General features: G+C 36.2%; 1 protein-coding gene across 2 annotated transcripts in view; it reads left to right on the forward strand.

The window, feature by feature from the left end:
• Positions 1 to 1,963: 1,963 nt before the first annotated feature.
• Positions 1,964 to 13,430, forward strand: part of SLC7A11 (solute carrier family 7 member 11) — a 94,743-nt gene continuing 83,276 nt past the window's right edge. For both annotated transcript variants that reach the window (XM_031465945.2, XM_010977687.3), the window contains exons 1-3: positions 1,964 to 2,742; positions 6,280 to 6,406; positions 9,393 to 9,508. In XM_031465945.2, the coding sequence (XP_031321805.2) occupies positions 2,466 to 2,742; positions 6,280 to 6,406; positions 9,393 to 9,508 (520 nt within the window). In that variant the 5' untranslated portion in view covers positions 1,964 to 2,465. The remainder of the gene's footprint in view (positions 2,743 to 6,279; positions 6,407 to 9,392; positions 9,509 to 13,430) is intronic.

Genomic DNA, 13,430 nt, shown 5'->3' on the forward strand with positions numbered 1-13,430 from the left:
CTAATGACATGCCATTTACATTTAACTGTGCTATCCATGTGCAGTTGTGTTTGCGGGTAGAGGCGGGGGTGGTAGCATGAAGTAGCACACGTAGTAAGGACACTAGGTAGCTTATAGAATTAAAGGAAGACCTTGGGGAGCCAGAGCCAGTCTGGGTTCCTTAGGAACTAAAACAGGGCATGATGATGCTGGCACTTTCTATGTATCTCTCTTTGTATAGTCTTACTTCGTGAGGATTTTCTCAATATGGCTGGGAACATGACCCCCAGTTGTTCTGGGGTCACATCTTTACAACTTCCAACAGATGAAAAAAAGATAAATCTAATTCTGTTTAGAAATATCCCAGTTCAGGCCACATTCCTATGCCCTGCAGCTGGGGAGGTGATTAGTTTTGGCCAGGTCATTCATTATATGGCCATATTTATAATCATGAGACAGAAATGATTACCAGAAAAGGGAAGCTACCACAATATAGCATATCTCTTTCTTTCATGAAATGCTTTTAAGGAGTAGGGGCTATTCCTTGTACACTTTTCCTCTCTTCAATATGTGTATTAATCGGGAGAATTGTGTGAATGAAGGACATGGAGGAAGAAGAGAAGTATAAGAATCTTTCTTTAGCTTCCTTTTTTTAGGAGTTTCAATAAGATTGAGGAAAACTACCTATTTTTATTTTTTGAAAGACATGCAGCTGGGAAAAAGTATTTATTTTAACTTAAAAAACACCCCAACTTGGTATACCCAAAGCAGATTATGTAGGGTTTAGGTAGATAATACAGAAAGGAAATGATGTAGTCTTAGTTATTTGGATGCTGGAACATTGATGTGGTGTAATTTTCTCAGGTGCTAACACAACAGAAAATGTTCTGAACTTCTCCGTGCTACTTTCTGGCTGTTTCTTGTATCATCCTGACCCCTCCCTCTCATCCTCACCTCTCATGCACAAGTTTTTCTGCCTGTTGTTTTTGCTCAGATGTTTAGAAGCATACTTAATAGTGTTTGTAAACGTAGCTTCAGGGTAATGATAACATCCAAATCTCACTGAATCCAAAACCACCTATAACCACAGCCAAAAGTGATATCCAGGATTTCTTTTCTTTTGGTATTTGTTTTATGGGCACTTGATTAAGAAAGCTAATAGAGTTGAAGAATGTTTGGTTTTCCTACTGTTTTAAAGTAACTATTTTAATCTTATCTTACATTTCTAATTTACTTTAAATTTATAATTATAATGAAATGATAGTTGATGCACGTTAGAAAAAAATCATATGTAACATGATCAACGTCCACAATTTTATTCTGAGTATCCCTTTTCAAGCCTTTGTTATATGCATACTTTTATGCCATGGTAAACATTGCTTAATTTTGAAATTAGATTTTTTTGGTCATTTGATGGAACAAAATGTAAATGGAGAGTATATCTCTTAGTTTAGGAGATTATCTTGTGCTAATGAGAATCAGAAAATGGCTATTTTCTGGAGTCACTAATTTTTGAAGTAGTCACACTCAGATGGTGATTTTAAGTATTGGTTTATTTAGGTAGTAAGAAATAATTTTTGTCTTTAATGTTATGTAAGGCTCACAATTATATGCATGATAGCAGCTATACAGAATCATTCTATCTTTGTAAATATTAGATCTGACTGTTGCTAGGAAACCCAAAGTAAAAAGAAATTCAAATAAGCAAGAAGCATTATGAAATCTAAATTTTGTTGTCATAAACAATGCAGCTTTGGGTAACTTTCTATGATCAAAACAATTTTGTAGAAATGGTTTTATACTTCAGTTAAAGATAAAAAGAAACTCTGCACAACGCAGTGATCATTTCCTGTTTCATTTTTCATTTTCTTTTCGAGTGAAGCTCTTTTTTCCCTCACTAGGAGTTGCTTTAAATCTCTGGGAAGGTCTGTTCCGAATTTACTCCTTCTGGATTGGTTAAGATCCCTTTTAAGTGTGTGCTTTGTTCTCTGAAAGCTTTGGCCAGTTGAGCAACTTGCTGCTAGTGTTAAAAAAAAAAGAAGAAGAAAAAAGGAAAAAAAAAAAAAAAAGAGCTGAGTAATGCTGGAGCCTTCTCATGTGGCTGATGCAAACCTGGAGAATTTGCATCATCATCTAGCTAGAGTAAGTTGGTGTGACAGGCAGGAGCTTAAATACCAGCCCACGAGGAAGCTGAGCTGGTCTGTAATGATAGGGCAGCTGCCGCAGCCGCCGCAGCAGAGGTAGTCGGGGAGGTGGGGGACCCGAGCACCATGAACGAACGCACAGGTGTTCCTGAGGAGTAATTAGATTGCTGAAGGCGAAAATACACCTTAGAGTCTTACCTGTGAGTACACTAGCACTGAGAAAGAATCTGAAAGCAAACGGGAGGAGATCGATCAGTCACACCAAGAGGCATCCAAGTTGAAAGTTTGTGGGCTTTATTTTTTTCCCTCTGTTTCCTGTTTCCTCACACGTGGGTCCCTGCAATGGTCAGAAAGCCCGTTGTGTCCACCATCTCCAATGGAGGTTACCTGCAGGGGAATGTTCAAGGGAGGCTGCCTTCCCTGGGCAGCAAGGAGCCACCTGGGCAGGAGAGAGTTGTGCTCAAGAAGAAAATCACTCTGTTGAGAGGAATCTCCATCATCATCGGCACCATCATTGGAGCAGGAATCTTCATCTCTCCCAAGGGCATCCTCCAGAACACGGGCAGCGTGGGCTTGTCTCTGGTTATCTGGACGGTCTGTGGGGTCCTGTCACTGTTTGGTGAGTTGCAGCTGCTTCTCTGGGGGTGTGTCTGTGGAGCTGGGCAGTTTGCTCTCTGGGAGAGCAGAAGGGAATTTCTCAGGAGGGAATGAATGGCAAAGGGTACCCTCAGTTTTCGGATTTTTGGTGAGGTATGTGAACTATACAAACGCAGTGTCCACTGTTGGCAGAATCCTGAATTCTCTGAAATTGCTTCCTGTAGGCTGTGCTCTCTTTTCCTAAAACAGATTATCGTCTGACTTTTCCCTGTGGCCATGAGCACCAAAGCTAACTTTGATGACCCAGTAAAATACACTGAGCTTTCTGTCCCAGGCACTTGTGCTCAGTTACGTCTGTTTGGGGCATCTTGGCAGCTGGCATGCTGAATGAAACACCTGTGAAGTGAAACCCGGTGTGGCCTATTTAGACACAGAACTGAGTGTTCAGCAGAAGTTTTTACTGACTTTTTATTTGGCAAAACAAACGGGTAGCAGTCTTTTCCTTTTTAATTTTTTAACGTTGTGTGCTTGTCAATTTCTGATATTCCTTGAAAAGTCCCTGACGTGGAAAGAAGTGTGATGGCATATAATTTAACCTCTGTCCTAAGTGAGAATAGTGCAAGTGTCCGAGCATATTTTACATTTTTTCAACCTTTGATCTCTCCCCAGTACCTCTAAACTTCTACAATCTAAACTGTAAAACTGGAATTAGGTGTTCGTTTGCTGTGTTTGCCCAGGTCTGTTTTCTTCATTAAGAGTTCACTTGGCCTCCAGAGACACAGACAATCTGTCCACCTGTTCACTGAGTTAGTCTCAGCAGAACTGGTAGAAGAAGTATGATTCTTAATTTTTCTTCAAAATCTAGATCTCTATAGTAAAGAGGTAATAAATGCCCCCTCATGAGGTGGGAAAATTACTAGAAAGCTACTTGATTTAGTTGTAAAGGTGACAAAAACTGGTGAACGGTCAAGAAAATTAAATTTTATTTATGCTATGTGAAAAATGTCTGAGATATATTTGCTCTTCTTTGGCAAATAGTGTGCTTTGATTCCAAGAGATATTGGACATTAAAGTTACTAAGTCTTTGTCCTAACTCCAGGACCAAGTACTAACTCTTGGTCCTACATGTACCAACTCATTTATTCTTAAGGCCTTGCCATGTTTTAATGCATTGGTTTGAGCATTCATCTAGAAAACTCAAATTCCTATTATTAGGAAGAAGGTATTTTAAATCAAACTTGTTGAAACAAAGGCTTAGTATAGAAAAATCTACTCTATTTTTAAGTGTTTACAAAGAGTTAGTGGTATTCATATGGTGTGGCGTGCATGTTTATAGACAAAGAGAAACTTAATTGTTGATCTTCTTAAATGACTCTGTGCACCCTCAGCCTTTAATTGTCCACAACACTTGGTATACTCAGAATAAGTCAATTATCTACTAGGAGAAACCTTCATCAGTTTCCTGGATTTTGCATACTATGTGCAGGCAGCTCCCACTATGTGATTCCACTTTTGTACACAATAAATGGTTATTCATACATAATAAAGTGAATGGCTCTGAGCATTAAGCTAAAGTGATGCTGATTTGTACTATGAAAATATGCTTTTGCATAATTATATTATCTCAAGAAGTTAACAAAAAAGCTAAAGGGACTAGCTAAACTTACACTGAGTTGGTATTCTTTGATTACTAATTGTAGGGAGTGTGTTCCTGAACTAATGTACTTATCTATATTTTCATTGCACTTGTCTTTTAGGTTACTGGGAACTTTTGACAGGAGTGCATTCCTAACAGGAAGCAAAGCAAAATATAAGAGAAAAAAATGTCATCATCTTAAAACTATAGAATTCTGGAACTAAAAATAAAGAATTTGTATATTTGGTTTACAACCTATTTTAAAGCCAGGGTTAATACATGGATGTTTGACATCCTGTTTTGAAGTTTTTTCATCTGGGGAAAGTGGTTATGGAGTTTGAGACCTTTAAATGAAAATTTCATTTGTCCAGAACTCAATTTAAACCTGGGATAACCATCCTGGAGTTTCAGCAAAGTATACACAGGACTAGGGATTGATTCTCTGGCGATAAATTCTGAGGTAGTTAAGACTCTTTCCAATAATATTTTGTATTAGATGCTTTTCTGTACAGTCAACTAGCATGGCGAATGGTTTCCAGCAGAGAGTGAACTGCAACTAATTACAATCAGTTATAAACAGACAAACTGTATCAGTGATCCCCAAATATCAATCTGTAGACTTGTTACTTTAGAATTAGTTGTGTGAATTTTAAAATCACAGGTTTTCTTGAATGCTTCTATGGGAGAGTCTGGCTTCTCTTGGTTAGAGAGTAGGTCTGGGGTATGGTCTTAGCATTTGTTTTCTGTTTGTTTTTAAATAAAAAAAATTTTCCCAGGTGACTCTGATACACTGGTAGGTTCAGGAATAGGATAAGTGACACTAAGATTTTGCTGATTATCTAAATTATATTCACATTGGAGAGGTCTACCTGAAGCTTTACTGAGTAGTAATAATTTCCTATACTTTTCATCTCCAGAGTAATTCAGGTAAAAGTTACACCTTACCTTTGGGTTCTTAGCAGCATGGATAGAACTTTTCACATAATATCAAGGTATATTTTTTCATTTTCTTGAGAATTAATTGCTTAAATGAGTAGATGCAACTGTATTTCATGAGGTGCTTTCTGTGTGTCACGCCCAGTGCTGTCCTTGACACCCATTTGCACATTTATACACACAAACCCCTTATAAGATAACGGTTGAGGTCTTTATTTTACAGAGGATGAAACTGAGGTTTGGGGAAGTTACATAACTTGTGCAAGTCCTTGTGAGTTTTATTGCTACATGTTAAAATTTGGTTTATAATTCATTTTACTTAATGTACATAAATGTTATAGCACCCCTTTTTAAGAAGTATGTTGTTTCAACCGCCCAGAGTGTATACTTGAAAGACATCCAAGAAAAACTTTAAATATAGAATATCTGAGTCAAAATTCATTTTGTTGACAAACAAAACATATCCTAAAAATGACATGAAGCCTTGCAAGGCCTTGAGTCCATGCTTTTCTGGGAGAGCAGATAAATCTTACTTATTCTGGTATGCCACAGAAATATCATTTATTAAAAGGATTCTCAATATAATGATAATGAGGTCAATTTAGGATAATTCCTTGATGAGAAGTTATGTTCTTTGAAAAATAAGGATTAGCATCTATTTTCTCTTCTTTTCTTAGTCCCTTGTTCTTAAGGTTGAGATTCAAAATTCTCAGTAATATATTGTTTTTAAAGTTTGTCTTTACCATTTCAAGTAAAATTGCATTGTTTGAATAGAATTAACTAGATCTCAAATACGAGGAAGTTACAAGAGGAATTCGGAGGCTCTTAGGAATTGGATGACAGTTATTTATTTTGAAAAAGTGATGTCATTCAGACCAAAGAATGTAATAACATCTCATGCAACATAAACGTTGCTGTATCCATTCTACTGCTGGATGACTTGGTGATATTTTAACTTTGCACCTTTTCATTATAAATGTTTCACAGGAGCCTTGTCCTATGCTGAATTGGGAACCAGTATAAAGAAATCTGGCGGTCATTACACATACATCCTGGAAGTCTTTGGCCCATTACCAGCTTTTGTGCGAGTCTGGGTGGAACTGCTCGTAATACGGTAAGATCCTAGATAGAAAAGAATTAAGAAAAAAATAAACCTTTTTGTTATTCCCTTTCTTGAATTATCTTGATTATTTTTAAGTAATTAGAAATGTGCATGTCATGGGACTATGTGGTAAACATGGCTACTTCAGGACATGAAATCTGTGATGAAACACCTTTCTCAATTAATGTTTTTTTTTTCCAATTTTTAAAAAAATGTTTTATTGAAGTGTAGTTGCTTTATAATGTTAGCTTCAGGTGTACAGCAAAGTGATTCAGATATACATACATATATATATGTGTATATATATATATGTATATGTATATATTCTTTTCAGATTCTTTTCCATTACATGTTATTACAAGAAATTAAATGTATTTCCCTGTGCTACTCAATTTTTTTTTGCCATTCATCCATTTGTTTTTTTAACATTTTTTATTGATTTATTATCATTTTACAATGTTGTGTCAAATTCCAGTGTAGAGCACAATTTTTCAGTTACACATGAACATGTATGTATTCATTGTCACATTTTTTTTCTCTGTGAGCCACCGTAAGATCTTGTATATATTTCCCTGTGCTATACAGTATAATCTTGTTTATCTATTCTACAATTTTGAAATCCCAGTCTCTCTTCCCACCCCCGCCTCCTTGGCAACCACAAGTTTGTATTCTATGTCTGTGAGTTTATTTCTGTTTTGTGTTTATGTTTTTTGTTTTGTTTCGTTTTGTTTTGTTTTTAGATTCCACATATGAGCGATCTCATATGGTATTTTTCTTTCTCTTTCTGGAAGTAAGCTACTCAATGTTTTTAATGCGTTTTTGCCACTAGTAGTAGTTTGCCAGCCATGCCAAAGTTTCAGAGCAGCTGCTTTTCTTTAATATTCAGTTATTCTCTATGACATTTTCAGGAAGGATGTTGACCTGAAAAGGAGATGAAACATCAAAATCTACCTTGATGAGTCAGACCTTCTGTTTGATTATAAATCGTAATTAGACAATATTAAACATTATGCTATTAACTGGCATTTTTCCTTCTTGGAGGTTATGCCATGAAGTTATTTTAGTTTACTCAGTTTCGTGACTAGGAAACTTCTGTTCTTAACAGCTGAGTAAGTTGCCAAGTTCTATACTCTCCAAAGAAACAAAATTTCACTTGTCATAAATGACTTATATCCTCATGTTAAACAAATCAGTGAACTACCATTGCAGAAAGCTTTTTTGATTTTATTGTTTTAAGAATGTGTTCCTCTTCCTGATTATCTCGTTTTAAAATCAAACCGAATAATGCTAAGTCATTCTGAATAGCAAATTTCCTCCAACTGTGTGGGAAACTTATGACATCACATGAGAAGTTGAGAGTATCACAGCTCCTTAAGGCAGACTACTCCCCTGAAACGTGACTCGCACATTCCGACGGCAAAGTTTAGCAGAAATAACTGTAGAACCTTGCTCTTACTGCAAACTTATCAGACATATACAGCTGAGAGCTCCTGTGAGCTTTTATCCTGTCCTGTGTGGCTAAGTGGCGAATGTAGAGCTCATAAGTATGGACTTAACACTAATCTTGATTTTTATAGTCCTAGGAGTCCCTTTTTCAGCAGAGAGCTGAGAGTAGTGTTTACTTCTTTGTTAGGTCTGTTCTCATTTTAAACAATTCTGCAATACGTAAAACTTGCTATAACAAAATAATGATAAGGAAGTCTTTTGTTCCTTTTCTAACAACCAGAATTTGCCTGGGATGTGCCTTCCACTCTTTTCTGATAATCTGAATATTACTCTTCAAAGGTCAACTTAAATTCTGTCTTTTCCACAGTTAATTTCCTGTTCACTCTGGTTTATGGTATTTCTTTGCTCTCTTAATTCTTCTGAAAAATGCAGTCTCTGTTTCTCATTTGACATTTAGCATGATGTCCTGTAGTCTCCTTAATATTTCAGGCATCTGTGCTGTTTCCCTGTTAAAACTGCAAGCATTTCAAGCATATATGACCAGGTGTCACACTTTTTATAACCCCTCTACTGCTTACTTTAGTGCCCTAATTGTCAGATATTAAATTCTTTTTGAACAAATGACCGAAAGATTAAGGTTTTAATATTTTGAATACAACATACTCAGCATTCCAGTGAGTGTACTACTTACTTAGATAGAGTGCTGGCTGGTCAGGAAGGTGGGCTTTGGAGCCTGATGTAGCTGGACTTGAGTCCCTCTTCAGCCCCGTATTGGCTAATTGTATTGGCTAATTAGCCGTGCTTTGGCTAATTGCTTAGCAGTATGATGAACATGATTGCTCCAATTGCAATAGTAGCACCAATACAGTGCTCATTCATTTATTCATTCATTCCACAAACTGCTACTGAATGGTGTATGGCCAGTTAAAGAGATCTAATGTGGAATAAGCCGCAATTTCTGTTCTCAAGTAGCTCATAATCAAATGTTACTTGAATCCCAAGAGAGCTGCCTTGTGTGTGTGTGTGTGTGTGTGTGTGTGTGTGTGTGTGTACAGAAAAAATTACCTAGATGTATTCTAAAGCTTTTTTAAGGGGTTCATATATTTCTTGGTGATAATAGACTCACATTACTTGGTTGGACTTTCAAATAGAATAATGAATGACTTGAGGGGTGACAAGATACTGAGGTGCTTTAATATTTCTCTTCTATTGAAAACACCCATGGTACCTAAGTACTCATTATTAAAATTATACTTCAGATTAAGTTACTCTTGTCAGAAATAATCTGTAACACATCAGTACATTGCAGGGGTCATTCTATGGAGTTCACACATCACCATACAGTCAATATTTATTGGTTTTCTACTGTATGACAGACATTATACTAAACACTGAGGATAAAATAGTGATTAAGATGGACACAGTTTTATACTTACAGACTTTCCTATGGAATAGGTTCCCTATGCTGAAGAACAGTACGTCAAGGTAGAAGAAGTTTAGTGAAGATGCTATTTTTTTTTCTGTAGTTAACCTAAATATATTTTTTTTCTAGCCCTGCAGCCACTGCTGTGATATCTCTGGCATTTGGACGCTACATTCTGGAACCATTTTTTATTCAATGTGAAATTCCTGAACTTGCAATCAAGCTCATTACAGCCGTGGGCATAAGTGAGTATCATAGGTGTAAATCTGAAAAAGAAAAAAAACCCACAAAAGTGACTAGAGACATAGTTTCTTCAGACTTCCTGCACGCAGAAACTGTTCCCCACATGGTATTCTTTTTGCTTACAATACCTTGCCAAAGTTGTTCTGGGAAATAAAAAAATAAGGATTTGGAGTGATCCCTGATACTATGTTACATGCCAGTTTTGCACTGGGTCAATAGATATGATGGCTGATCTTTTTAAATAGGCAAACAAAAGCACCTTGTTAGTAAAATAGTAACTGGATTGCACATTTAAAAAAAGACTTTTACAAAAGAAAACCCAATTTTTAATTGATTTTCTGAATTAGAAATTATCCTTCCTTGGTAGTAACGTGTAGAACTGTAACACACGTATCCTTGTGGAGTGATGATTCTGTGTTGAGTGTGTTGTGCTCACACATTTCCTAGTGTTAACGTCTGTCACTCTCATTATGCTTTATGATTTTAACTGTCCATCAATGATCATGATAAGAGTCTTCTTTCAATATTTGATTATTAGTAGCATTTCTCAACTAGGAGTTTTCTTTACGGTCTCCAAATTAGGAAGTTGTTCATTTCATTAATGGGCACAGATACTAGAACTTTTTTTTTTTTTTTTAAAAAGGAAATAAAAAAGAAGAACATGCACAACATTACATATGTGGTGTGAAGACAAATATGACTCTAATTTCCTAATACAAGAGTCTAGATTCCAGAGCCTTGAATATGATGGGAAATGATTACTAAATTGTAGATACTGTTTGAATCACTGTTTTAGGAATCAATATGATTCCATCTGATTAAATTTGAACTACTTGGAAAGAGACAGCTACACAGGAATAACTGAATTGCAAACTCAGGAATGAAATTTTAGTTATAGATGGCTGAGGTGTTTCGATAGAGCAGTAAAGAAAGAGATGAACAATTACCAATGGAGAAATGAGTGGTTAGTTAGCAGGAAAAAGTTAGGAATTACACATAATGCATCTCTAGTGTTAAGTACATGTATTTCTGAACTTAAACAGGTTCATCCTGGATTTCACCCTTAATCCAAGAAACATATACACATAATTGTTCTGTGAAGTCTCTAAAGAAAGACAAAGAAAAATACTGGAATTAGATATTTCTAAGTTCTGGAGTGGTGATGGTGTACTTGATTCATCTTGTCCTTAACACACACTACAGATGTGAGACGTGGGGACAAGTCACTTAACCTTTCTGCACCAGTGTTCTTATCTGTAAATCATGCTCGGTCTTATAAGGTGTCTTGTCAGGATTTAATGATATTAAAAGAGACGATGTATATAAAGTGTTTTGGGTAATGCCAGAAATTTTTAGAGAACAAATTACAAATGATAGCTATTTATACCCTTGTGGGAAAACATCATTGGAAGTTCCATGAGACCAGGGGCTCATTCTCTGTACTATTTCCAACCCTTCACATAGCTCCTAATATGTTGTTTGTGCTCAAGAAATATTTGTTGACAACTGATTTTCTATGAGAAGAGGTCTAATAATTTTTCTCTAGTCGAGAAGCCAGTGGAATGTCTGCATATTGAACTTGGAGAATGACACATCCTCAAGTTTCTCAGGCAGCAGGAAATTGGTGGTAAATGAAATAGACTTTGCTTGATGTGATATTCAGATCTAACACCATGAATTTTTGAACCATCTTAGCATAGTGGTTATAGCTCAGGCTCTGGAGGCAAACAACCTGGAATTGAAATTCTGTGCCATAGTTTCTTAGTTATGTGATTTGGGGGGCCAACTATTGAACCTCTTTAAGCCTCAGTTTTTTTATTGGTAAAATACCTGTGAAAAGATAATTTATCTTGAATGACTGGAAGGATGAAATTAGTCAGATTTGTAAGACCTTGAGCAGAGTGCCTTTCCCAAAGAAAGTTCTTGATAAATCTGGTGTTCCTCTAAGGGGTCGGATCAGTAGCAATTGCTGTACCCATTATATTCTTGTCCCTCAACTGACTGAGGCAGAATTATTATATTCAAAAAGAGAAAGGTAGGGGTAGCATTTTTTGAGAGTTCTGTGAATTGCCAGTAAAGGTTACTCATTAAAAGCTACTACAGCAAACTTTCAGTAGATATTATATAAATATTTACAGATCCACAGCTTGGACTGAGATAGACTTGAAATGAGATGGATAATGATAACATATTACTATTTGGGGAAGTCTAAATGACTTCTTATTTATCCCAATTCTACTAAACTTTTTAAAGGGAAAATTTGTATTTTAGAAGAGTAAATGGAAACCGTTCAAACCAAATTTGAAAACAATTATAGGTAGGGCTGATAAAGTATGTTGCAGTTTATTTACAAAACTCCTGCAGTAGAGATTGGTGATAGACTAGATAGCAGACAGCCTGAGGAAATCTTGGATTAACCTAGACAGGTCCTTCTATTTTTGCCATTAGTTACAACATGAGTTTACAAATTTTGATGTTTCTTTTGCAAGCTTGAGTCTCTGAGGAAATATGTTCCTAGGATCAGAAGCACTAAAAGAGGAAGCTGGCTATGCTTATGACTCAGTGGTAGATAATGTAAATCAGTGGTCTAATTGGGGATGCCAGACTGTCTCTGAAAAGAATTTAGCTTTAATGGAGCAACAGTAGGTGGAGATGGAGATAGAGAAGGAGAAACGAACCTGGGGGCAAATCTCTCACATTCTGCAGCTTTCAAAGTGAGGAGAGGGGTAGAAGGTTAGTGAGATAGAGAGAAGAGAGTTGAATGGTATGAACTGCTTCCCTGTCTTCCCTACAGGGGAAGGAAACAGTTTGTAGGAGCTTGAATTCTTTCGTTCAAGTACAGAAAATGAGCAAACCTTGAAGGACCTGGTTATAATCAAATCATAGAGAAAAAGAACTTCAAGGTTGGTGAAATGTGAACCAACTATTTAAGAAATCAGAGTAGGGTGGGCGTTGGGAGTTACTAAATACTAATTTGCCCCCTGCCTTTAATGTACTCTTTTTCATTTGCATCAAATTAATAAAAATTAAGAGTTTTTGCTTATCCAGAATCCTGTCCATTCTGGTAGACATGTCAGACACTTGAAAGTTTAACAGGGAATCTTAGATATTCACCCGTCAACTCACCTCTAGCCCAGTACTGTTATGACTCCCTTTGTCTTCTATGGAACTTCATGAACTTTCACTCTCCTTGTAGCTTCAGTAAGCATTGAAATATGTTCAGTATTTAAAATGATATCTAGTCTTTTGTTCTGGTCTCCTGAAACTAGACCCTATGTAAGTATACCTTTGAATGGCAGAATATTATAGTAAAAATATTTTCCTTACAATGTGAGATCTACTCCCAGAAGCATCCCTAACTTCTCTGAGTCTCAACTTTCTTGCTAGTTTAGTTTATGTAGGTGAGTAAAGAGCCCTATCTTCTGTTTAATTAATTAATTAATGTTAACACCTTAATTGTGGTATGGTTCCTGTACAATAAACTACTCATATTTCAGATGTACAGTTTGATGAATTTTGATAAATGATACACCCATGAAACCACCACCACAATCAAGATACCTGACATTTCCATCACTCCCTAAGAGGTGCAATTTTTGTGTTCCCAATTTATCCCTTCCCACCCCCTTTAGCCTCTGGTAATCATAAGTTTGTTCTTTTTGTCTGTGAGTCTATTTCTGCTTTTGTAGATAAGTTCCTTTGGGTCCTTTTTTTAAGATTCCACATACAAGCAATATCATATGGCATTTTCTTTCTCTTTCTGGCTTACTTTACTTAGAATGATGATCTCCAGGTCCATCCATTTTGCTGCAAATGGCATTTTTATTCTTTTTTATGGCTGAGTAGTATTCTGTTGTATAAATATACTGTAACTTCTTTATCTAGTCATCTATCAATGGACATTTGAGTTGTTTCCATGTCTTG

The sequence above is a fragment of the Camelus dromedarius genome, chromosome 1 (genome assembly GCF_036321535.1).
Source record: "Camelus dromedarius isolate mCamDro1 chromosome 1, mCamDro1.pat, whole genome shotgun sequence".
NCBI lineage: Eukaryota > Metazoa > Chordata > Mammalia > Artiodactyla > Camelidae > Camelus > Camelus dromedarius.